This window comes from Aspergillus bombycis (genome assembly GCF_001792695.1).
Source record: "Aspergillus bombycis strain NRRL26010 chromosome Unknown contig00030, whole genome shotgun sequence".
NCBI classification, from domain to species: Eukaryota; Fungi; Ascomycota; class Eurotiomycetes; order Eurotiales; family Aspergillaceae; genus Aspergillus; species Aspergillus bombycis.
In genome coordinates, this window is record NW_019170032.1 from 212624 (window position 1) to 236633 (window position 24010).

General features: G+C 51.0%; 11 protein-coding genes across 11 annotated transcripts; 6 read left to right on the forward strand and 5 right to left on the reverse strand.

The window, feature by feature from the left end:
• Positions 1-95: 95 nt before the first annotated feature.
• On the forward strand, positions 96-1778 carry ABOM_004691 (BCS1 and AAA domain-containing protein; the record flags this gene model as incomplete). Its single annotated transcript, XM_022531820.1, has 1 exon — positions 96-1778. The coding sequence occupies one exon, from the start codon at positions 96-98 to the stop codon at positions 1776-1778; it is 1683 nt and encodes a 560-aa protein (XP_022390318.1).
• An 834-nt stretch (positions 1779-2612) lies between these two features.
• On the forward strand, positions 2613-4412 carry ABOM_004692 (serine hydrolase domain-containing protein; the record flags this gene model as incomplete). The annotated part of the gene is made up of 1 exon (XM_022531821.1): positions 2613-4412. The coding sequence occupies one exon, from the start codon at positions 2613-2615 to the stop codon at positions 4410-4412; it is 1800 nt and encodes a 599-aa protein (XP_022390315.1).
• Positions 4413-4732: 320 nt separating this feature from the next.
• ABOM_004693 (protein alcS) lies at positions 4733-6068 on the reverse strand (the record flags this gene model as incomplete). The annotated part of the gene is made up of 8 exons (XM_022531822.1): positions 4733-4784; positions 4874-5016; positions 5079-5270; positions 5326-5393; positions 5448-5501; positions 5564-5664; positions 5717-5806; positions 5866-6068. 8 exons carry the CDS (start codon positions 6066-6068, stop codon positions 4733-4735), a joined length of 903 nt encoding a protein of 300 aa, XP_022390316.1.
• Positions 6069-7505: 1437 nt separating this feature from the next.
• Positions 7506-8238, forward strand: ABOM_004694 (peroxiredoxin-like family protein; the record flags this gene model as incomplete). Its single annotated transcript, XM_022531823.1, has 2 exons — positions 7506-7668; positions 7766-8238. The coding sequence occupies 2 exons, from the start codon at positions 7506-7508 to the stop codon at positions 8236-8238; spliced, it is 636 nt and encodes a 211-aa protein (XP_022390301.1).
• A 548-nt stretch (positions 8239-8786) lies between these two features.
• On the forward strand, positions 8787-10163 carry ABOM_004695 (kinesin family protein; the record flags this gene model as incomplete). The annotated part of the gene is made up of 1 exon (XM_022531824.1): positions 8787-10163. The coding sequence occupies one exon, from the start codon at positions 8787-8789 to the stop codon at positions 10161-10163; it is 1377 nt and encodes a 458-aa protein (XP_022390302.1).
• Positions 10164-10261: 98 nt separating this feature from the next.
• ABOM_004696 (putative transcription regulator (RTG2)) lies at positions 10262-11850 on the reverse strand (the record flags this gene model as incomplete). Its single annotated transcript, XM_022531825.1, has 2 exons — positions 10262-11778; positions 11844-11850. 2 exons carry the CDS (start codon positions 11848-11850, stop codon positions 10262-10264), a joined length of 1524 nt encoding a protein of 507 aa, XP_022390299.1.
• Positions 11851-12532: 682 nt separating this feature from the next.
• Positions 12533-13589, reverse strand: ABOM_004697 (uncharacterized protein; the record flags this gene model as incomplete). The annotated part of the gene is made up of 2 exons (XM_022531826.1): positions 12533-13526; positions 13582-13589. 2 exons carry the CDS (start codon positions 13587-13589, stop codon positions 12533-12535), a joined length of 1002 nt encoding a protein of 333 aa, XP_022390300.1.
• A 1414-nt stretch (positions 13590-15003) lies between these two features.
• On the forward strand, positions 15004-15850 carry ABOM_004698 (GNAT family N-acetyltransferase; the record flags this gene model as incomplete). The annotated part of the gene is made up of 3 exons (XM_022531827.1): positions 15004-15346; positions 15432-15652; positions 15767-15850. The coding sequence occupies 3 exons, from the start codon at positions 15004-15006 to the stop codon at positions 15848-15850; spliced, it is 648 nt and encodes a 215-aa protein (XP_022390382.1).
• A 1124-nt stretch (positions 15851-16974) lies between these two features.
• On the forward strand, positions 16975-18714 carry ABOM_004699 (putative amino acid transporter; the record flags this gene model as incomplete). Its single annotated transcript, XM_022531828.1, has 1 exon — positions 16975-18714. One exon carries the CDS (start codon positions 16975-16977, stop codon positions 18712-18714), a length of 1740 nt encoding a protein of 579 aa, XP_022390383.1.
• A 362-nt stretch (positions 18715-19076) lies between these two features.
• On the reverse strand, positions 19077-20604 carry ABOM_004700 (phosphatidylserine decarboxylase family protein; the record flags this gene model as incomplete). Its single annotated transcript, XM_022531829.1, has 2 exons — positions 19077-19175; positions 19228-20604. The coding sequence occupies 2 exons, from the start codon at positions 20602-20604 to the stop codon at positions 19077-19079; spliced, it is 1476 nt and encodes a 491-aa protein (XP_022390358.1).
• An 893-nt stretch (positions 20605-21497) lies between these two features.
• Positions 21498-23267, reverse strand: ABOM_004701 (uncharacterized protein; the record flags this gene model as incomplete). The annotated part of the gene is made up of 2 exons (XM_022531830.1): positions 21498-23148; positions 23203-23267. The coding sequence occupies 2 exons, from the start codon at positions 23265-23267 to the stop codon at positions 21498-21500; spliced, it is 1716 nt and encodes a 571-aa protein (XP_022390359.1).
• Positions 23268-24010: the final 743 nt, after the last annotated feature.

A 24010-nucleotide genomic window follows, 5' to 3' on the forward strand; every position in this document is an offset into this window, starting at 1 on the left:
ACTCTCCTTGCCGCGTTCTTGTACCAGCTTCTGTCTCGGTTACTACACGCTGTGGGTGGCCGTGGGAAATCTCCCTCCCCCTCGTCTCCCCCACCATGGAGCCTTCTTCGTCGTTCGGGAGATTCTTCTACTTCTCATATTTTGCCGTCGGATCATATCTTGCGAAAAGTCTTCTGGACCAGGTGGGCAGCTTACCGCTACATCTCTTGTATTCCACCGTCGAGGTACAATCACACGACGATGCCTACAACTATCTCCTATTTTGGTTAACGAAGCAACGGTTCAATGAAACCAAAAATCGCCTCATCGCAAGCACCTCCCTCAGTAGCGGCCTAAATTACTTCAGTGAGGACTCCGACGACGGCGAGTTTGACGACATGTTGGACGCGGAGGCCTCCACCGACACGGAATGGAAGGCCTCGTTGTCGAATACGCGTCAGCTGCTGTGGTCGCCCTCCGAAGGCACCCACTATTTCAAGTATGGCGGTCGATGCCTGGCACTCACCCGGCAGACCGAGGAACGCGGGCAAATGCTCTACACGCGCACCGACAAACTCCGCATCTCGTGTCTCGGGTGGGATGCGTCCATTTTGAAGCAGTTGCTGCTGGAAGCGCGCGTGGAATACTCACAGAAGGAAAAGGGCAAGACGGTGATTTATCGCGGGGCCAAGAGAGCGTACGACAACGACTTCTATTGGGCCCGTTCGACAGCGCGTCCCGCAAGACCTTTGTCTACCGTCATCCTGGACCATGAAGAGAAGACCGCCTTTATCCAAGATGTTCAGCAGTATCTCCACCCCAGCACGATGCGATGGTACAGCGATCGGGGCATCCCTTACCGTCGAGGTTACCTGTTTTACGGCCCCCCCGGCACGGGCAAGTCGAGTCTCGCCTTCGCGGCGGCAGGGTTTCTCGGATTGAACGTGTATATCCTGGACCTGAATGCCACCCAGCTCACCGAAGACGCCTTGGCACAGCTCTTCCAAGCGTTGCCCCGCCGATGCCTGGTGCTCCTGGAAGACATCGACACGAACGAAGTGACCAGTCGTCGCAGCGACGAATCCAAAAAGAAGCGAAAGGGGAACAACAAGATCTCGCTCTCGGCCTTGCTCAATACGATCGATGGCGTGGCAGCGCAGGAAGGCCGCGTGCTCGTCATGACCACCAATCACCAAGAGAATCTGGATCCTGCCCTCATTCGGCCGGGCCGGGTGGATTACCAGATCGAGTTCAAGCTGGCCAATCGCAACCTGATGATGCAGATGTTTCAGAACCTGTTCCGAGACGCCCTGCCGAGCATTGACTCCCATCTGGAGGACAGCGTGACTGAGGCGTTGCTGCTAACTGCGACAGCCGAAAAGGTCCCTCTGCTCCCAGCCGCTGACCACGCCCTGATCCGTCCTGAAAGTACAGAAGTGGACATGGAGCAGTTGGCGACCACCTTTGCCGACAAGATTCCCGAACTCACGTTCTCGCCGGCGGAGATCCAAGGCTATCTGCTGTGTCACAAAAGCTCTCCCTTGGATGCCATCACACATGTAGAATCATGGGGGGAGAAGACGCTGGAAGAGAAGAAAAAGAAGGATGCCGAAAGAGAGTCGCAGGAGAACGACAAGGCGAAAAAGGATAAGAAGGGAAAGAAAGGGAAGAAGGGCAAGAAAGGAACGGAGAGCAAGGATGAGACAGACGAAGAGGAGGAGGCATCCTCTAGTGCGGAGAGTGAGTCGGACGAAGAATCATCGAATGAGGAGACCAAACAGTCCAATGGGACGTACTAATCATGAAGACTTTTTGATGGCATAAGGAGCAATTGTTGGCAAATACTAAGAGTAGACCAATACGGCCGAGAAGACAGTCATAGGAGAACCGCGGACAATGCTATTCCTTTTCATCCCTCCCAACTTAGACTTGCATATCCCTCCAGCACATTGCTACTCTTGTTCATCAAGCACCCTTCGGCTTCTCCAGAGGCCTCTGACTGTTACTACGCGTCTTGTACAGAAGAAGCCTGGTCAGGGACCCGATACACTTGGATCAGATTAGATTTGACATGTCATTCCCAAGGCCTTACCGCACGGACAGGCTTACGCAACGATCGCTGCCAAGGGGACATTGATATGACTTGGCGGTGCTCACAGCCACGTTTATCAGGCTCGCCAGCCAAGATCCTCATTTTTCAACATAATCCAAGCGAAACCACGAGCGCTGCGTTCGGCCACGTCAGGTTAGTGTTGCTGCCTCAGGTCTGTCAGGCCACCCGCCCAGCGACTGATCCGTCTGCTTCGGGACTAGCCCTGCACGTGATGCGAGATCGTTCCCTTTCCAGCGTGCCCCTGGGAACCAATCAGGAGCCCCCATTCTCGTTGACTCCTCCGATCTACATCCAGTCGTCGGGCACAGCCATAGATACTTACCCATGACACAGACAATCTGACAATGCAATTAAACTCCTCCGCGAACGAGGTAATGCCGGGAGTTTACAAACGTCATGTGGATACGAGACTCATTGGTCCCGGATTATAAGTACAGGGCTGGAGACTGTTATCGGATATGCAGCCAGATTAACAAATATCGTCTTGATCGGGACTGACACCGACAGATTAGAGATCAACATGCGTCTGCTACATTATGCTCTTCCCTTCGCTCCTCTCTGGACTCCCGGCGTACTGGCCCAATATTTGGGTCCAACCTACCCAGCCCCCCGAGACCTCACCAGTGATTCCAGCCGCGTCGCCGCCAGTTGGAAGAAGCTAGACTCAACCCTAAAAGCGAGTCTGAGTCGTCGCAATGCGAGTGAGAACAGCGAGATATCTCAACTGAGAGATCTGACCTTCTCCGTTGGCATGTTCTCGACCCATGACCCGGCAGCCCAGCAGCTCCAAATTCACCATACGAGCGCCGAAGTCGCGAATTCCTCAGTCGGGATAAAGAAAGTAGATGGAGATAGCATCTATCGGATGGCTAGTGTCTCGAAGCTTATCACCGTCTTTGCGGGTCTGCTGGAGCTTGAGAGCACTGACTGGGACCGACCCCTCACTGACATCTTCCCCGAGATGGCGGATTTCGTCCGCGAGAAGTCCAGTGACTTTCAACCTGTGTATGACGCTCAGTGGGATAAGATCACCCTCAACGCAATTGCGTCACAGATGGGAGGCATCCCTCGTGGGGGAAATTCGGAGTTACTAGCCAGCTACGTTATCGCCAGAGCGCTGAACAGCACTGACCCGTCTGAAACGGATCCTACCTTTTTGGGTCTCCCCCCTCTAAACGAAAGCGACCCCTCCCTCTGGCAAGCTTGCTGGGGGAGCAATCGACCTTTCTGTGCTGAGGTTCCCTACGCGGAAGCGGAGGCTGATAACTCTCCCGTCTTCCTCCCCTGGAGCAGCCCGCAATACGCCAACAATGGATATATGTTTCTGGGCATGGCAATCGCGAACCTCACCGGGAAGCCCCTCGAACAGGTCTATCAGGACAGCGTCTTCGAGCCTCTGGGGATGACCTCTTCTCTCAGCGACCCTCCGGCTGAGAACGACCCGAACCGTGCGCGTTCGGTCATTGCAGGACCGATCGAAGGATTTGCGATTGATGCCGGCGTTACCAAAGCCTCCGGTGGGTTGCTATCGACCAGCAACGATCTCAGCAAGCTCGGCGTGGCCATCCTGAATTCCACTCTCCTTCCCGCGGACCAGACGCGCAAATGGATCAAGCCTGTCACCCATAGCGCAGACCTGCGATACTCGGTGGGGAAGCCCTGGGAGATCTACCGCTACGTCCACCCGGCCTCAGGAATTGTCACGGATATCTACACGAAGATGGGCGACTCAGGCAACTATGGAGGCCAGCTGGCAATCTTGCCGGACTTTGATGCGGGATTCAGCGTCCTCGACGCGAGTTCCCTTACGACCCGGTCCGCATCGGCTGCATACCTGATGGACTTGGTCATTGACGCTGTTGTGCCCGCCTTGATCGAACAAGCCGCTCTCGAAGCCCAGCGCAACTATGTAGGAACGTACCGTTCCTCCAGCGCTGGGCTCAACTCGTCTTTGACTCTGGCGTTGAGTCCGCCGACGCGCCCCTCGCCCGGTCTGGTTGTCTCCTCCTGGATCAGCAACGGCACAGACATCACACCATACCTCGCAGCAATCCTCGGTGGTAAAGACACGCGACTCGTACCTACAATTCCCACCGCTGGAAAGGTCGCGTTCCGCCCTTACACCCCGACGGTGGTAGAGGCAGTGGGGTCGCCGCAGAGACTCGTATCACGGCTTTACGATGTCAACGACCTGTATCTCCTCGATGGGAGCACCTACGGTGGCCAGAGTCTGTCACTGATTGTGTTTGACATCGATGAGCATGGACAGGCTACAGCAGTAACTCCTCCAGCATTCCGCGCCAAGTTAGAAAGACAGTGAGGCGGTGCAGAGTCCACAGTTCAATTGTACATACATTGAAGCAAGAGCAGGATTTGCCGCGCAAAGACGATACCCACGGCTTAAAATTACGGGGGGACTTTATGCTGTTAATATTTCTTCCTTTTTCACGTGTATAGAATGTCCCTAGTTTTGTTTAATGCATTAATTATCTACTCGACAATACAACATTAGACCATGCACTTTTCACTACATGTTCGCTGGTGACCAACATATAACGTACTGCACATGACAAGTCCCTTTCCCTACTATACCCAGCATATATAATTCCGCATGGCAAACATAGCTCCCAATCGACTTCATCACGACTTCTCCCCAAGATCACCGACCATCTCCACATCTCGTGCACTGTCCCTACAAGATGAACAACACGAGCACCATCAGCACACACCCACCGAGCCCAATACCTTCCAACACAAGGACTAGGAAATAAAATCACATACCTGGCCCTCCCCTCAAACCTCACCCAAAACCGACTCAAATCCCCTACAGGCAAATTAACTGGAAAGCCCAAAGCCTCAAACAGCTGCACAACGAGCAAATAAAACCCCAAGAGGCTAGCCACGAACAGCGCAGCGCCGGCTCCCTATCATTCATAGATACTCAGCTCACATCCATCCACACAAAGGAGGCACAGAATTAACATACCACGATGAGACGATTCCCAACGACGGTATCCCCGTCCGCTAGACGCCAGTATGCGGCGGCGAGACAGACGAAGACGAGGATGAGGGCGGCGAAAATGAGGACGTAAACTGCGTTTGTGCGGGTGGCGTAGATCATGTAGATTGTTACTAGGACGGCCATGGCGATGAAGAGGAATGCTGGTGAATTGAGTATCTTGTTAGGTGGTGTGTATGTGTGTGTGTGGAGAGGAGGGGAGAGAGCACCGTACCGTATGTATTGAGGAATTCGGGGCTATGGAGGCCTCGATTGTGTTGGTTGTTGAGGTGGAATATGGGGCTGTTCAAGGTTACCTATCTTGTTCTGGATATTGAGGGGGGAAGAAGTATGTACCTGCGGCATTGAACGCTGAGGTTTGGGTTGCGCCGAAGGCGAACCAGAATCCTCCTGTGTGAATGAGGTAGATTAATAAGGGTTTCAGGTATTCTCACAGGCTCGAAGAGAAATACCGATAGTGCCAAAGACGACGCAGGGAAAGGTGTTCCCCAGGAGGAACTCCAGAATACTAGTAATAACCAGTAACATTCCACCGAGGAAGATGATGGGTCCTCTTGAGGCGTGTCAGCGTGTTAGTGTGCCAGAATTCAGAAAACTAGCCCTACGTGAATGCGATGCCATTCCCACCAGCACCTCTCCAGGCCATCAAGCAGCAGGACAGTGGTGTTGTAGTGACCACGAAGCCACCCAGGGCGCTGTAATCTCACATGAGTATTCGAGATGAGGAGCGGACAACAGCAGATTTGCTACGCACAGTGGAGTAGGGTTTCCGAATGTCTTGGTTAAGGCTGGCTGGCGATGCCTCAATGGGGTGAGGTAAAGTTTCTCGAACTGTTCAGTGGATAGAGTGATGGAGGTAGGAACCGTCGTTAATGATGGCATTGCTGCTTTTTCTTGGGATGGAGATGTTTTGCTGTGATTGAGATCGAGTTCGCTGCTCGCTTTATGCTCGGCCATGTTTTATAAGTAGAAGACTGAAGTGAACAAACGAGAGAAACGATTAAAGTAGAGCTATGACTAGCAACTAACTAGTAACTACACTATTCCACTATCCTAATCGCTATTTATACGTGCTGGCTGTATGCCTAACATTCAGCTATAATACTGTTCTTATATAGATCAACGTAGTCCAATCCGGCCGAACGGAATGAAGCTGAGCATAAAACTGGGGTAGGTCAACCCCGGACCCCAGATTCGCCAGTCTAGTCCGTTTAGACTTATCAAATGCCGATGGCCTTATCATGCAGCTCAACAAGTGTCCAGACTGGGTTATTGGTGGCAGTAGCTTCCTGCAGGATTCAGTGATGATCCACAGCCAAGTGAGACCCTAGTCCGGTTGAACGGAGGCAGGAAGAAGAAACTACAAACTACGAGAAATAGAGTTCACGAAGGCTGCAGCTGCCTTGAAAAGAGTCTAGATCCCAGTTATGAGATTTAACTTGTTTTACCGCGTCGTTGGAACGAATGAAGTAGAATGGAAGACCTAGTTGTAGGTTCACTAAGCAAGGCTCAAGTGAGACCTGCGGAGTTCAAATCCCGAGCGTCCGTCAGGGAACAGGTTGAGCTATACTGCATATCTGGACGCGAAAATGGGACGAGGATTAATCGGGTCAGCACATATAGACAAGATGACTTAGTACCCCCACGCAAGGTAGAGGCGTTCACTCTCCACGAAATGGTGGGCTGTCTCTCTATAGGATCTTCTTGCTTTGGATTTTGCTGGTGATATCGGGATGGCATCTCTTAACGTGAATGAATATCCCATGAACTGTGCTTTTTGGGTACGTCAAAGCTGCTACTCTACATGCTGTATGTCTACCGAGACACAGGCTCGTAGGAAGGTAGCGCAATCGACCACTGTCTTCGAGTCAAGCTTCGGCCACCTGTAGAACGTGTTGCAACATTGAGTATTCCTATCAGCAATCTAAATCAAATCGAAGCGTTATAAGGTGAAGGCCAATGCAGCGGCGCAGACAAAGAAAGCCGACATATAGAATCATTCTCAAACGGAACCAGTGACGAACTGATAACAGATAGACCTCTCATTGGACCCTGTTTAGTTTGATAGACATTCTTAACTCACAATTGCCACCTAAGGTCCGTCGAAGTCTGGCCCTGGTATCGGTTGGTGCCTCGTCAGCAGGACAATAAAAGTACAAAGGGCCAGGGGTGTCGTGACGTCAGAAGCCCTAGGTGTAGTCAATAAGAATGCCAACCATCGATTTCACAGTCTGGGTCGACGCTCTGAACCATTGATAGCATTGCATGTGGCCTGACCTACAGTAACCTGGAGAAGCTGCAGAATGCTGTGCCTGTAACTATGTCTCCGGAAGATAAGAAGCCCATGAAAGCATTGATATCATTCAGTCTCCGCTATGCTTTACAATAATAATAATGGCACAGACAACAATCATAAGACCCCCAGATGATATTCCGACCGGAAAGGCTCTCAGCGAAGCCTACGAACTCGAGTTACAATCCGAGACCGGCCACCCGGTTCGATTCGGTGAGTTGATCGCAGCGAAAGGGGACCACATCACGACAATCGTCATATTCAGTATGTTCCACATCCAATATCCCTTTTCATGCGGTGTCGTTACTCCCATCGCCCTTGCCTTTCAACCTGCGAATTATGGCTGAATTCCGTACCCAAGTCCGGCATTTCTTCTGCGCCTACGACCAAGATTATGTCCATTCCATATCTCAACGTCTGACGGAGTCGGTGCTCTCTACCCTTCCGAACTCCGCCGGACCAGCCCAAGTCATTATCATCGGTTGCGGCCAGCCCGCTGCGATCGTGCCCTACGTGGCCGAAACGTCTGCGGCATTCCCGATCTATACGGACCCCAAGGGCAAGATCTATGAGAAGTTACATATGAAGCGAACTGTGTCAGCCATTACAAGACCACCGACCTACACACAGAGATCCTTTATTAGTGCCCTGGGCACGACTTTCAAGCAAATGTTTCGCAGTGGACTACAAGCTTTGAGCGGAGGGGGCTGGGGGCAGAATGGTGGCGAGTGGGTTTTTAAGAATGGCAAATGTGTTTATGTTCACCGGATGCAGAACGTATCGGACCATTTAACAGCAGACGAGCTGCTCCAGGTGATCAGTCAGGGTACATGACCGGAGAAGCTGTGATTTGTGAACGGTGTCGCTCTAGGGAGCAGAGTACTGTGTCTTATGAAGCGATGCGTCACGGGCTGTTAGGGTTTGATACAGGGTAGGAAAGATGCTAAATGAGTGATGCAATAAAACTAGTTGAAATGAACAGTTTGAATAGTGTCGAATCAGCACTCATACTACGTGTTCAACAACCGTGATTCTAGAGTACTAGTATACTATACCATGCTGCCTTATAGGGCTTGTCGATCCTGCCTCATTTACAGCCGGACTTTCGGAGATTTGCAATTCCCGGCCGGGAGCAACCGGTGGGTCAGTCAAAAGACGACCGTCAATCATGTTCCTGAGTGGATGCTTGGAGAGCCAACGACCTCGTACTCAACCAACACCAGGTCGAAAAGGGAAACAAACAATGCGGTGGATGGAGACAATCGAACACATGGTGAGGGACCGCCTGTTAAGTAAGAGATACTTAAACAGCTCTCGGTCCCCCCTCTCTTCTGGAACGCCAGCTCTCCCACCCTGCGATATCCATTGCACACTCAACCATAATGCATCAATTCAAAGTATACACCCGCTGGCGGCCCAGCGAATCAAAAACAGCGCCAGAGACTCACCGCACACATACTCAACACGACAGTGGTCGCGTATCTATCTCGCTCACCCCTGCTTCACGTTCGGCCACTGAACGTCCGTGGAAAAGCGAGGCTGCCTTTACGCAAGGATTCGAAGCAACCGATAATAACAAATTGGTCTTCGAAGCCGCAGTTGCACCAACTCTTCCGCATGTTCTGAGCGGACGATCATGTAATTTCTTTGCTTACGGACATTCCGGAAGTGGGAAGTCACATACGATCATCGGGTACGATTTTGAGAACCCCGATGAATTTGGATTCTGTTTAGCAGCTGCCAGACATCTCAGCGAGGCACTGGCAGTCCTCAATCGGGATATTGATACCCCTGCTGAGGAACTAGCCATTGGCATTCGTATGTTTGAGCTACGCAAGAATATAGCTTTCGATTTGCTCAATGGACGGTGCCAATGTTTCGTTCGCGAGGGGCATGACGGAAAAACGCACATTAGGGGCGAGACGGAGATCCTGGAGGAGGGCAAAGTTCGGGTCCGTCCGATCGTGACAAAAGCATGTTGGAGTTTCGAGGACCTGCGCCAGGAGCTGCTGGCAGGACTCAAGCTCAGAGCGACGGGAACATCCACGGTCCATGACCAAAGTTCGCGCACACACGCCGTTTTGGAACTAGAGATTGTGACGAGGGCGCTCTTGGAGGCTCGCGATGCGGTGGTCCAGCGACAATCAGAATTAGTACCGGTAGGAAAACGTGCGACCGATATCTACATCGAAGAGACCATGAAGGGGGTTATTCAGAATGCAGACGGCAAATATGTCCCGAACCCGGACTATCAAACCGACCAGGCACGGATCGATGCTGCCGAAGCAAAGAAGGCCGAGTTTGAATCATATGTGCAACAGGCCGAGGACAAAGTTAATCGTATTTTGCAATCATCCGGTCAGTCATGTCTTGGGGGGAAACTGGTTTTTGTCGATCTGGCTGGTTCCGAGTATTATTATGACAAGACGACCTCGACCGTGGCGCGACCAAAGCAGACCCTCCAGGAGCAACAAGAAGGACGGCAGATTAACACAGACCTTCTGGCATTGAAAGAGGTTATCCGGGCTCGAGCCTCCAAGCTGACTCGCATACCGTTCCGGTCATCGCCCCTGACAATGGTGCTGCGGGACCACTTCCTGGGTACGAATACGACTGATAGTTATTCGGCAATGATTCTCACGGTGTCGCCATCATCAGAGCAATTTGCTGCCACTCTGAACACACTGAAGTACGGGAACCTCGTTGGTGTAGCTGGCGGAGAGAAGAAGAGGGTGACACGGTTGACGACAAAACAATAATGAGCCAGGAATTGCATCTGGAGCACCGTAAATACGCCAAAGTGTGCACTAATAAAACCGTTTCATTGAAGATATTCCTTTTCCTCGTAAGAACGCCGCTAGAACAGGTCCTCCTCCAGCAGAACCACTTCGACTTTCATCCCCCATCCGTCCCTACCCCCAATCCAGTGCTTTCTTTTCCCAACCTTCCGCAGTTTCTTCAAGTCTGCCTCTAACTCTTGCTTCAACCTGGTGGGATCAAACCCTACCTTCTGCAGCGAGACCCTTAACTCAATGCCTTCCTTATTCTTCTTCTTTCCCAAATCGTTTGCCCAGAGGGCTTTTGGTAGAGCGCGCGGTCTGGACGGGTCAATGACCCCTGTGGGGTACACACGGCTGATGATGAGACCAAGCTTCCCTAGATACCGCGTCCACCAGATTTCCTCCGGTGTCAGCAGCGAGCGTAGGCTTTTCTTAAAGTCCATCTCGCGAGGTGGCAATTCGCCACCGTACCTCTCCTGCAGCATCAACGCCAGGCGAGCGCGATCGGCATGTGGTATCCCATGCGCTTCTGCCAGGACGCCGGTGCTGGTGCTGTATAGGGCCGCTGTGGCCGCTGTTTCTTTAGACATCGTAGAATGCGCATAAAGGATATTGGCAAAGGCCTGAATGACATGTGGACTGATAGAATGGGGGAAAGACCTCTCCTTTGTTGGACGAGGAATGGACGAGAAGGCCATAAAAGTCATCGCCTGGGCGGACCTGCGGGCGAAACCCGTGGTTGCAACTTGCAATGGGTCCTGTTGACGGATAACAGGTAGGATCTGGCGATACAGAGCACCTTCTCGAACGCCTCCCTGGCAGAAATGAGCCTCTTTAATGCCGTGGGGAATAGCCTTCGCGAGCACGTTCACGAGAAATGCGACCGAGGGGACTTGCTTTCGGCGTCGATCAGAGACACGGAAGATATCGTTGGCAGTCTTAGCAACCTTCTTCAGTGCCTCTGTGTTCTCGAAGTCTTTCTTGCCCGCCGAATATCCATTGATGATTGAAATCGGGTAATACTCGCCTCGGACCTGATGAAGATAGAGAAGAAGATATCCCCACCCCCGGAATCCTCCTCCAGAGAGGTAAAGCTGAAAGCCTCCGTCTTTCTTCGCCTTATTGACGAGTTCCTCGGGGATCTCTAAATCCTCCCACGCGCGACGAAACTGACTAGTCATCTCCTCACGGAATTGCGCCTTGGCCTTGCATGCCTCATCCTCGTCTTTACCCTTCGTCAGAGCTTCCAATTTCTGCGTCAGAGCCGCCGCACCATACGGAAAACTGATAGATCCCTTGGGGCTGATATGCACGTTTCCACCATGCGAAACAATCCAAGTCATCTGCATACTTCCACCCCCGAGGTCAATCGCCAGTCCCTCGATGTCCGAATAGCCGCTCGCAATCCCCCACGCACCCACGACACCCTCCTCATCCTTTGGCAGCATTCGCACGCTGACGTGGGTCCTGTCCTGGATGGCCTTCACAAACTCCTCCGAGTTAATCGCCTTCCGCGTAGCTTCCGTCGCAATAACTCGTATCTGGCTCGCTGGTACCCCCACTTCCAGACAGACAATCTGGAAGCGAAGTATAGCTGCTACGACCGAATTGATCACCTTCTTCGGTATTGGGATCTGCTTTCCAGTCTCCGAGTCATACTGCGCATCGTAGAGTGAGATATTGAACCGTTGCGAATAAACCGTGGGCAGGATGCGCGTGGTTGGCGGGGACAGGTCCGTAATCGAGCATCGGATTCCATTACTACCAGGTGGAAGTTAGATTGATTCGTGATCTGCAGAGTGACTTGTTTCTTGCCTGCCCATGTCCACAATCCCGTGAAGATATCGCTTTTCTCCCGGTTCTTGCCATCGCGAGCCTTTGTTGTCCGTTGGTTGTTCAGGCTGGTAAGGAGGGAATTGAACACCGCCGCCCATTTTGACGGTTAAAAGCTTTGGCAGTCAGGCAGATGCGCCTGGATGGTCATCTCAAGAGTAAATTCAGAAACAGAATGTGAAAAATGTAAGAAACACATGGCGGTTAAGCTCGGCGTTGCATTTTCCTCATACAGCGGCGGATGATGTCATGACTTGACCAGCAAGACTTGAAGACGCAGAGTGACTTTGAACATATACATGGTTGGCAGCAAACTCAAGTAAACAACAAGGTACGAATCCTTTCTGTCGTATTCTTGTCTACAGTCCCCGACGTTTCTCGCTTCCAATTGACCCACATGATGGACACCGTTTTAACATATCAGAAGCCCGGATGACCCGACCCTTCTAACCTTCACCCTATGCAGCGCACATCAATGATGTGCATCATCCTTGCCTTCTCATACAGCCTACAGATTAAGCGTCTGTCGGTACTTCAGCAGTGGACTGTTTGAGTTTCAACTTTTTCGCAAGTGTCACGATGTCCTCCCGCCGTGAATACATCAACGTGGTCATGGTGAGGAATATACCAGCGATCTGATCTAGGTCCAGAAGACTAGCGTCCGTCTTGGGCCAGATGGAATGGGAGATCGAGAACAACACGATATGAAAAACAAGCTGTACGATGCAGAAGGCCGCCACGCGCTCTCCCCGAGGCCGATATACAATCTGTCGGTACGGATACTTGTCGAACAGCGCCTCTCCGTGAATTCCAGAGTACAACAACGTCACAAAGAGTAGTAAATAAACGGATAGCAAGACCCGATGCTCAAGGTATGGCTCAGAAATGATGGCGTAAACCACAGTATGACAGAAGAAGCGAATCGTCTTCCATGTCCACTCTTTCACTGTGTTGGGTAAATGGGGTGGATCCATCTCCATCTCCACGCCGTCTTCCTGCCACGACAGTCGAGTCAGGGGTCCGATAATGGTCAATGTCGATACAAGTACAAACACGGCGGCGGTCATCCCGGGATCAATCTGACATCGTATCAGACGAAGCAAAACATCGCCGAGGGCGACTAGCGGATAGCCAATGGCGAGGATGACTTCTCCGTCGAGCTTATTCACATCCGGATGTCGTGCTGAACATTTCGAATGCCATATGGTGGACAGAGCCGTGGCATAAGCGGTGATCAACCAGGCCAGATAGGCGCCAGGACCGTACCAGCCCGAGGCACTTGACGCCGAGTCGGAGATTGCATCTCGTTTTTCGGTCCACGTTTTGCAGCGGCCATCAGAATCCTGTTGAGACATTGCATTCATAATAGTGTCACCGAGATAAATCGGCTGCTCGGTCATGCTGCTGCCTAGGAGCGCAAACCACATTCGTGGACCCCATAGCGTGGGTGTGAGAACGAGCAGGAGAGATACCATCCATCGCAGCGTGTTGATGTAAAATACAAAGTATCTTTCCCCTTTCTCTTAGCTATAATGCATGATAGTGGCTGATGAATATAGCATACAGTTGCATTGCGCACATCCACAGAATCGCCCACCAATTATACACAACTTTCACAGGCTTGCTTCCGTCGGCCATACCGAAGATTTGTTGCCAGGAGGTTTTTCGCGTATGAAAATGCGTCCTTCTGCCTCGTTGAGCTTCTTATGATTCAAAGGGTCTATCAAGTGCAACCGGAAAGATACTACAAACTATTCTCTGAATTCTAACACACCCCATGGTATTTAAATAGCACAGGGCCAGGCAGTGATATCCCTCAAACCTCTTTGTGTTTGTCTTGGCTGCGTGTGTTGTAAGCCGCCACAGCCTGTGCGATGGTCATCTCCGCTGCGAGACTCGCCAAAAATTGCCAAATCTATCTGGTGATACGATAGGTCCTCCAATACGAATGTGGTTATGCAAGGCTGTGGGAGATAAGTTTGAAAACTAGTAAACGTGTTGATATCAGAACCAATCCAGGGCAAATTGGGCAAATTGCTATCAGCGTCCTAGGCGGTTGGCCAGGATGATCAATCACCATATCTCGATCAGGTAACGCATGGTCCTCATGACAGTCTCTTACTCAAACCAGTATGCTTGGATAGACTCTTACCTCTCTAGGCCTTGATCGGAGGTTAATCAAGACGTGTACCACGCAAGTCTAGCTGGCTATTTCCAAGCTCTTATTTCCCCAAGCTTGCTCTACGTAGAACCCACAAATTAAAGCTTCTGAAAGCTTGGCCTCAGTGTTTAAGCTTGGCCCACTCCTTCCACGGCCTTGCTCGTGTAGGGCGATCTTTTGGGTGGTATTCAAAGTAAATCTATTTACCAAAGCTAAGACGACTAAACAGATGGCAACAATCAACTCCACTGACAAGCTACCGGCATTTGCTAATTCGGGCTATTGAACGCCTCGTCACTAGAGGGAACCCTATGCAAAGCACAACATAAAGAAAATCATCACAACAAAGGAACGGAGCTGTAGTCACCCCGCTTAGGCAATTAGGGGACGCTTCACAATGACAAATCAACTTGCCATTAGGATTCCGTTCCCACTAGTGATGATACACTGTAAAGGGGCGTAGAAACCAGTACGAGTACTGATCGCCACGTCACTGATTCAAGATCGCCAGATAGGAACAACGCGAAATAGTGTTCAGAAGCGACCTCTCGGGAGGCTCAACCACACGACGAGCATGGTTTCAAGCCTCTACCAGCTGGCCTCGTAACTTTAAACGTCGTTCCTGACATCATTGACTTTTGGCAACGACAATGAGCGGTGAAAGGGACATCCCATCCGTGGATCGGCCAGGGATTCCCTGCTGTCTTTGTGAATGGACGGAAGATGGTGGGAGAATTGCACGATCGTGCCAATATAAGGACTAGACCTGCGTAGCGGTTGCTGCAGCTTCTCTACCTCTGCAAGGCTCAGAAAGTCTTCGAGAAAATGGCGAATCAGTCGACTCTCCGAGTCAGTGAGGTTCGTCCAGACGATATCCCCAAGATCACCGATGTTTGGTACAGCGCATTCAGTACGCCACACAATCTGGAATTATTTCCCGATACCCCCGCCGTGCGCACGTGGTGGAATGAAACCATTTACTATGACCTTGCGAACAGACCATATCAAAAGTATATCAAGGTAGTCGATGCCGCTCACCCCAGCGATATCGTCGCTTACGGAAAGTGGGACCTGCAGCCGGATGAATGTGGCGAGCGATATCCACCATGGCATCCAGAGTCAAATGCCGAGCTCTGCACTCAGTTATTCGGAGGAATCGAGAATCAGCGTAGGAACGTGATGCAAGGACGCAAGCATTACTGTAGTTAATCCCCCTTCGAGTGGCGCATGTCCGTTCTAACCACGCTGTATAGACTTAGATATGTTGGCCACGAATCCTGAACATCAACGGAGAGGTGCCGCGTCCATGGTGGTGCAGTGGGGATGTGATCTAGCTGACCGCAACGGGGCCGCAATTTTCATAGCCTCCAGTGACCAAGGAGTTGGACTGTATCGGAAATTTGGATTCCAACTGCTGGAAGGCCGTGACGATACTCCTGAAGGAACCAATCCCATGGTCAAAAAGCCGAGGTTGGTAAATTAAAAGAATACAGCCTGTGCTTCTTTACTCATCGGGTTATGTATCTTGGTGTTGGAGGATTACTGTTCGTGTACTCATTCCCCTGTATCGTACGCTACACATGACCAGGTAGTCTACGCGGCCATCAGCAACGTTGCGACGACATCGCGGCAGATTTATGTCTTCGACCGTGACCAAAGTCTGCTATTTTAGTGACTTTGTGTCAGGTTGGTATTTTCTAAATGAACCAAGGACTATAGGAGAGGTGAACGAGATAATTTCGTGTTGTTTATATTTGGATCTATCATAAAAAAGCCCTTCCTTCACCATTCCACCCAACGTCTTATTTCTTAGCCTCCCTCTCACGGATTATCATCGGTTCAGCCGTAGCCTTCAATGCTATCATGTCCCTGGGAAGTACGGCTCGCCTGTCGTCGTCGATCATTTCGATTAGCTGTGTCCGTCTCCGTCGATGGAGAAACCAATCCTTGCCTCCAGCACGCTGGAGCATGGGCAAGTGCACGCCGGTTGTGGACAGCATTTCCAAATTGGTCTTCATCGTCATTTTCGTGCTTCGTTCTTCCCCCAGTCAATTGGTATGTCACTGCACAGTCAATGAACTGGGATATCGTCATATTCAGTGGCGTGACTCTCTTTTCCATGGAGTACTACCTCGCTTAGGCGCGGAAGGTGTATAAAAGGCCGGGTAGGGGTGATCGAATGAGGATTTCATGGTTAACCGAATGTCTATGATCACATCACTACGGAGTACTTGTGGGATATATATCTCTTATATCTTATCCGTTGCGGATCAGTGCAGCTGGAAATATATGGACTATTGCCCCACATCTCGTAAGTTAATAAATAAGCCAGACAACTTAAATGAACAAAGAAAATGCGTCGAAAAGAAGAGGAACTCCTTCGGGTTGTTCGTCAAGACTGACTGTAACTTGATCCCAATTGTTTGTCCCATTGGAACCACTCGTGATGCAAGGGTGCAATGGATGCAAACTGGTTGCAACCAATGACACCCCCGGACGGGGCGGTGTGATGTCCTAGACTCGAAGCGGTCTAGCCAGATGGAGTCTCAAAGGCTGTTTTTGTTGTTTGTTCGGGATAGCCCCGTCATGTGACCGCCATGATTCCGTAGAGACTGCAGAGTGACGTCGTCTTCTGACGTCCTTTTTGTTCTATATTCTTCTTGGTCGACCCGAAAAGAAAGGTTTTCTTCCTCTGTTCGCATTCAGCAGAATGTGACTAGTCTTCCCTGCGTCGGTTCCTGGAAATTCCGCGATCCGTCGCTCATTCTACAAACCGTGTAACCACCCAGCTGCATCATGTCCGACCAGTACCTTAGCTCCACGCCTCGAGACCAGGACTCCGAGGGCCGCGAGGCTATCCTGGCCCAGCATCTCAACCCCCAGTTCACAGCCTCACTGCAGGAGGAGAGCTTTGCTCCGTCAGAAACGGCTAGCGGAGGTGCGGAGGACACCCCGGAGCCGCAGTCCTCCCTCTTACTTCAAGGCGGCGACATACACCGTGACCTTTACCGGATCGAAGCCAAGTCGAAGCTGGCGAAGATAGACAAACGGGCCGCAAGCTTTTCTTTCCCCCCAAGGCAGCCCGAAGATGCAATAGAAGAGGGTGTTGCTGCTCTGGAGCCTGGCAGCTTCCGTCGCCATTTCGTGCAACACCACAAGAACGGCAATTTCGATTACCCGGGCGTGACGACGTCCTTTCTTGATTTCCTCGATCTATATGGCAACTTTGCTGGCGAGGATTTAGCAGAGACTGAGGAAGACTCCGTGGTTAGCGAAGACCGGGAGAGCCGGACATTGCCATGGGAGCAAACCCCCTTGATACAGAGGGCCCGGCGGCGTTCACGAGTCGGCCGTCCAGGCGACGCGTCCAATATGAAGACCTTCTTCACGCTGCTGAAGGCTTTCGTTGGCACGGGGATTATCTTCCTGCCCAAAGCGTTCCGCAATGGAGGCATTTTATTTTCCTCGATTACGCTAGTGACGGTTGCGCTGATCACCACTGTATGCTTTCACCTTCTCCTCCAGTGCCGCCGACAATATGGCGGAGGTTATGGCGACATTGGGGAGCGGATCGCAGGATCCCGTCTTCGGTCCCTTATCCTCTCATCCATCACCATCTCTCAGATCGGCTTCGTGTGCACGTGCTTCATCTTCACCGCCGAGAATATTCAGGCCTTCTTGAAGGCTATGGCGACCGATATATCGACGGGCAGTTTGATCTTGCTCCAATTGCTCGTGCTCATTCCTCTGGCATGGATTCGGAATATCTCTAAGCTGGGTCCGGCAGCGCTGCTTTCCGACGTGTTCATTCTCCTGGGACTAGGATACATCTACTGGTATGACATTGCGACTCTCATAAAGCGGCCGGGAGTAGACCCAACCGTCGAGCTATTCAACCCGCAGTCATTCACGCTAACCATCGGCTCGTCGATATTCACATTCGAAGGAATTGGTCTCGTGTTGCCGATCCAATCGTCAATGAGAAAGCCGCAGCATTTCGACCGTCTCCTCTACATCGTCATGGCGATCATCACCACGCTCTTCACAGCAGTCGGCGCATTATCGTATGCTACATTCGGTACCCGAACTCAGACAGAGATCTTCAGCAATTTCCCCCAGACAGACCGACTCGTCAACACGATCCAATTTCTGTATTCCCTCGCAATCCTGGTTGGGGCTCCAATTCAGCTGTTTCCCGCTACCCGTATCATGGAGGGCAAGCTCTTCGGGCACAGATCTGGGAAAGGCGACCCGTCGATCAAGTGGAAGAAGAATATCTTTCGAATGTTCCTCGTTCTCTGCTGCGGATTCATATCCTCCGTTGGTGCGGGTGACCTGGACAAGTTTGTTTCCATCATCGGGTCGTTTGCATGTGTTCCGCTGGTATATATCTATCCGGCGTATCTGCATTGGAAGGGCGTGGCTGAGTCTCCGTGGGAGAAACGGGGAGATATTGCGATGATGACGCTTGGTTTCGTGTTCATGGTCTACACGACTTTCGCTACGCTGGCTGTTTGGGTCCAAGGCAGTCCGTGATACTCAACAGAGGTCTGGAAGGTGGACTTGCTGCCTATCATTGCTTGAACGAGGTTTATGTAGAGCGGAGGCTGACTTTTGCGCAACACGTGCGCTCTACTGATTGCTATCATCGAATCCAGGGAGACTTTCAAAGATAATACTAAAAGAAGAAAAAAAAAGGGGGAAAAACCGAAAGTAGCGAGATACTATGTTGCTCGATGAGCAGAATCTATAAAGAGATACAAAACCAAGAATGCCACAACTTGCTCTATTCTCCCGATGCAATCATAGCCTAATTCATATTCCAGAGCTATATAGATACATATTTCCCACCATCAAGGGTCATAGGCTTCTCAGACAACTCTAAATTGCATTTTAACCTAGTGGTAACCAGGATAGCCAGTCCCGTGCTCGCCGCCAGCGTCCATAATGGCCCTCGTATCCTCGACCATAACCATCGCCATGACCATGACGACGCTCTGGAGATCCATGTCAACCATCATGACGAGCATCCTCTCCCAACCCATATACCACTTCCCGCCTGTCTGACGCACTCGAAACATGCGCCAAAGCACCCCGTAAGGGAAGATTTTTACTACTCACGCCCGGAAACGCACCCGTCACCCAAGTGAGCTTGACACCCTTCCGGAAAAGTAGGCAGTGTGTTGATCCGCCATGATGAAACATGCCGATCTCCTGGCCCTTGGATACAGCATCGTCTTGCTTAACAGTAACATCGCAGGTTGAGACATCCACCATACCGACTTCGACGAGGCAGATGAGACCGACCGGCTCCGGCGCTTCGATGAAGATGAGGGCTCGCGTTGCAACATGCGTAATATAGCCCTGCGCCCTGTCCGGGGCAGCGGGGTCGGGGCCGTCGGGGTTCATGAATCCGGTAATGGTTGGCTCGGAGAACATGGTCCCGCCGATCAGCTTCACTTTCTTGATGGTGCCGTTGACTGGAGAATGCCAGCGGTGGTACGATGTGGCGCTCAAGAAGGCTTGATAGATGGTTCCGTCGACGAATTGTTCCGCCTCCTCTTCCTTGTCTAGCATTTCGTACACGGAGTAGGGCTGGCCCTTCAGCCAGAAGGTATCGTAGGCTTTCACGTGTGTTTGGAGTGCAAATGGCTTCGATTCACAGGCGCTGACTACCCAGGAGTCGTCGTCTGGTGCATAGACAGGCCGAAGCTTATCGTAATCAGCGAATTTGCGGGTGAAGAAGTCGTCCCAAGATTTGAAGCCCCAATGCTTGCCGTCCTCCCTGCTGTGTCCGAACAATTCCTCGAAGCTGTACCGGTGGTTTGGATCGAGGTTGGTCTCATCTTCGATTACTTTGCGGGCTTCTTCGGACAGCCACCCGTTTGGTTCCTCGGCTAGCACGCTGGCGGAAGCTGATGTGGACAGGAAATGGTCTCTCCAGTAATCTAGAATTCTCTTCATATGGAGATTGACTTCCTTGTGCAGGAAGAACGCGTATCCGCTCGGGGTAGCCATGGGCCAGTCGAGCACTGCGTTGAAAGGAACGCCAATAAGGCCCACGTGGTACTCATCGATGTTCCACTGTGGCGCCACCTTCTGCATCGTGTAGTTGAATAGATGGAGAAGGTGGTCAAAGTCCCGAATCTGTTTGGTGCCAGTTGGGTCGTTGATATATGGAGGCTTGTCGGGCACTTCGGTGAGCATTGCGGACGCGAACATGCGAAGATCTGGGGAACCGTAGACGGCTGCCTGAAAATTTTGGATGATGGGGTGGAAGGGGAGCTTAGCTTTGGCCTCTTCGACAGAGACCTTTCGAACGAAGCCGACGACCGTGTTGGGGTTTTCTGTCAACCATCCTCCAGTCCGGTGGGTGCGGCCATGGTGGTAGGGCCACGGAAGATGAACGGGGATTCCGCTGGTCATCTTGATGTTGAAGGTATAGATGAAGGCCGATGAGCTTGAGCTAAACTATGCACGTATGTGTATACTGTGGCTGACGGAGCGAAGCGGCGACCGTTTACCTCTATATATGCGACCGAGGACTGCCGATGTTAGAGTACCCCTACATGTGCATGGTTTATCTGGTTGCTCTTGACCTCTCTTCCTCTTAATGGCACCTGCAGTTCAGTTTGCAACTGTGCCACGCTAGCACTCTGGCTACATACAGAGAGGCGGACATATGCAGCCATACCCCAGTTGACTCGGGTCCACAGGGCATATCACAGTCGCAAATAACAGCGCCGTGGCTCGTGGAGATAGTCTCGCATATAGACATGCTGATGATTTGTCAGATAAACGTGAAGAGATTGCCTTTCCACAAGCGCAAAGATAAAATAGTCGATCCGGGTACTGTAGTGTGCATTAGACACAGCCTTAGACGTTGTTGCTGACATTTTGGGAATCGCCCGCTGATATTTGCTATATGATGCCGGGCTTAAGTGCCAAGATCACTGAAGCTGCAAGTTATCCAGGATACCTGGATATTTTGTGTGTGTATGCTGCATGTTCTGCTTGGGACTCGATCCAGTAACAGCTTGAGGCAAGAGATACCTCGTCCGGAACATCTTGTTCATAAGCCCATAAAGACGGTCAATGTGCCTTTCGAGACCCATAGCGCATGCAGTCAGCACACATTGGTCTTGGCACCTACAGCTCTAGAAATAACATATGCAGGTCTGTATGTCTCATTCCAGCTGAGATAGAGTATTCCTTGACCTTAAAGGTCAGTTGACGAGTGATCGCCTTGCTGCCCCCATGGTACCACCTTCTGTTGACCATATATTATCCCATAAGCATCAAGATCTTTCAAGCTCCAATTAATTATCAATAGGAACATATTCATGAACCACATGCCAAGTATCATTGGCTTGATCATGCTCGTTTCGCGAGAATCGCAAAAAGGTCTGGTCGTGCCTTTGGTTCCATTTCGCGAGGTCTTCCTCCTTCGTTCCTGGCGGAAATCCGTCTTGTGACCGAAAGATACCAATCGGTCCCAGGCGTGCCTCTTCCGGAACATAAACTGCGAGTTCAGAGTCTTGAATAACAGGGAGACAACTAGAATCGACGTTGAAAACGTGGCTATTATGGTCTGGATCATAGGCGTGATTTTCGATAGCTGAATTGCTGGAGTGTTGTCTCACAGACTCGCTTTTACCCTGATTTGCTCTGATTGCTAACGCTTCTTCTAGCATCATGACTCTTTCACCAAGGGCTGCTGCCCCGGCGGAGTTGTAGAAGCCCTGAGCTTGAGGTCCCTGACGAAACAGAGCTAGTGCCATGCGTCGGATCTTGGGTTCGCGGCATCTGAGGCAGGTGAACCAAAGCGGAAACCCGGCGTTGATCTCAAACGTGAACGGCGGTTGTGTGCCGTCCGATCGTGCTAAGGAATTGATAGCGATGCTAGACTGTTCCACTATATTTTGGAAGTTCGGTGTATAAGCGTCGTATATCATGTGTGATGAGGAAATGCAGGTTGCAAGTATCACAAATGACATTTCATAGTAGGTTAGAAGAAGGGCACCTGTACCAATCTGTTGCTGTGATAACACGCCCTTCGCGTGCAGACCTTCAATGAGAACAGTAAAGGCAGTATGCCAGTCCTTTAACCTACCTGACAGGAATATTTGTCGGTCCATAAATTCTGGGTGCATATCGGAGGAATGCGACTCGTGTCGATACTCAATGCAAGTGCGTTCAAAGAGCTGGATCTCAGTGCTTAAGCGAGCGATAGCCTCCCGAGCAGACTTGAGGGAGACAAATTCTTGCACCAGTACAGGATCATTGTCTAGCAGTAGACCGCTCACTGGAAGATGCGCAATGGTGAGAGCAATTACTCCTAGACGTACGAATATCGGGACGATTGCATCTTCCAACAAGCAAGCTTTGGTTTCTGATACAACCCCGCACGCTATTTGAGCGCGCAGCGTGCGAATGAGATGCACACCTTGACCATACAGCTGCAAGGCTTCCTGCTCATTGCCCTGGATGGCTTCAATACTGATAAACAGAATACAGGTTATTAGTCCGGCAAAGATATCTATGTCACCACACTGAATTCGCTGACGGACAGCAGACACCGAGCGTGAATACCAGCTCAACGCATCTCGGTGCTTCGGATTGGGAGAGCGACAATCCTGGCTGGGACTCTCAAACAGGTCACTGAGTGCGATGATGGCATCCCACACGCCTGGTTCACTCCGACAGACTTGCGGAACGATACTGCGCCAGAAATGAACATCTAGTCCACCACCGAGCGACACAGCGGCCTGCTGGAAGTAGTAGGCAAAGGCACGACGCTCACGCCACACCGTATTGGGCAGTAATGAAAGTGGGTGGTCCTGTATGGAAGTTGTGGAAGGCGTGGAGGAGAAAGTGCCGGAAATTGTGCCCTCATACTCGCACTTACGGCCTGTGCTGGTGCATCGGACACAGTTTGGTTTCTCTTCTCCGCACTTGACTCGTCGAATTCTAGAAAGTGCTCAATACTCATACCCTTCCTATGAAAAGAAAGAAAGCACCTACTTGCAAGTTTTACACCCCAGTCTGGATCTCAGCGGCTTGATTGGACTACTCAATTCAGTGGACATATTGATATCGATCAAGAGCAGTGGGAAAGAACGCTAGATCGCTCAAGGACAGCGCAGGATAGGGCGATCACCGGGACGAAGAGAATGTTGAGACGAAAAAAGAGAATCGAGTTATCTTGATGCTGATGGTCGACCGCAAGCTATGCCTCATTTAGTCAAGTACCGCTTCTAGACCAATTCGGCTTTCAACAAAAATGATATGCAATGCTTTTGTCACGCTCGGAAAGAAAACCAGAACACTTTGAACCATGTCGGAAATTCCAGTGAATTTACAGACTGAAGTGTGCTAGATCATCCCAGGAAAGCTCTTGCGATTCTTTGTGTCAAGTGAAGGTTGAAAGAGAAAGATCATGGTAGTTAAAGCAGCAAGCACGCCGTTAAGGCGGCGAAAACACCATGATTTCAAACCCCAACTGACATTGGCCGTGGTCCGTACTATGAGAGGACCACTGGAATACTCTTTGCTCTGTGTTACCAGTCTTCGTATCTCGCACTGGAAAACCACTCTTAGCACCAGTACAGCCAGCCTAAAGAGCTTGCGGGCGGTAACCTGGTGAGCACACATGCGCCAGGTTGATCTCTGCATAGCTATTAGTCTTTAAGTGTAAGCATGACAGCTACTTTGGAGTCCAGGACAGGCTGGACCTGAGCAACGATCTGTCGAGTGGTGACACATGATTATGCATAACTACTACTTAATGGGTACTCTCCCCTCTCTCTTTCGTCATTCAATTCATCTCTTG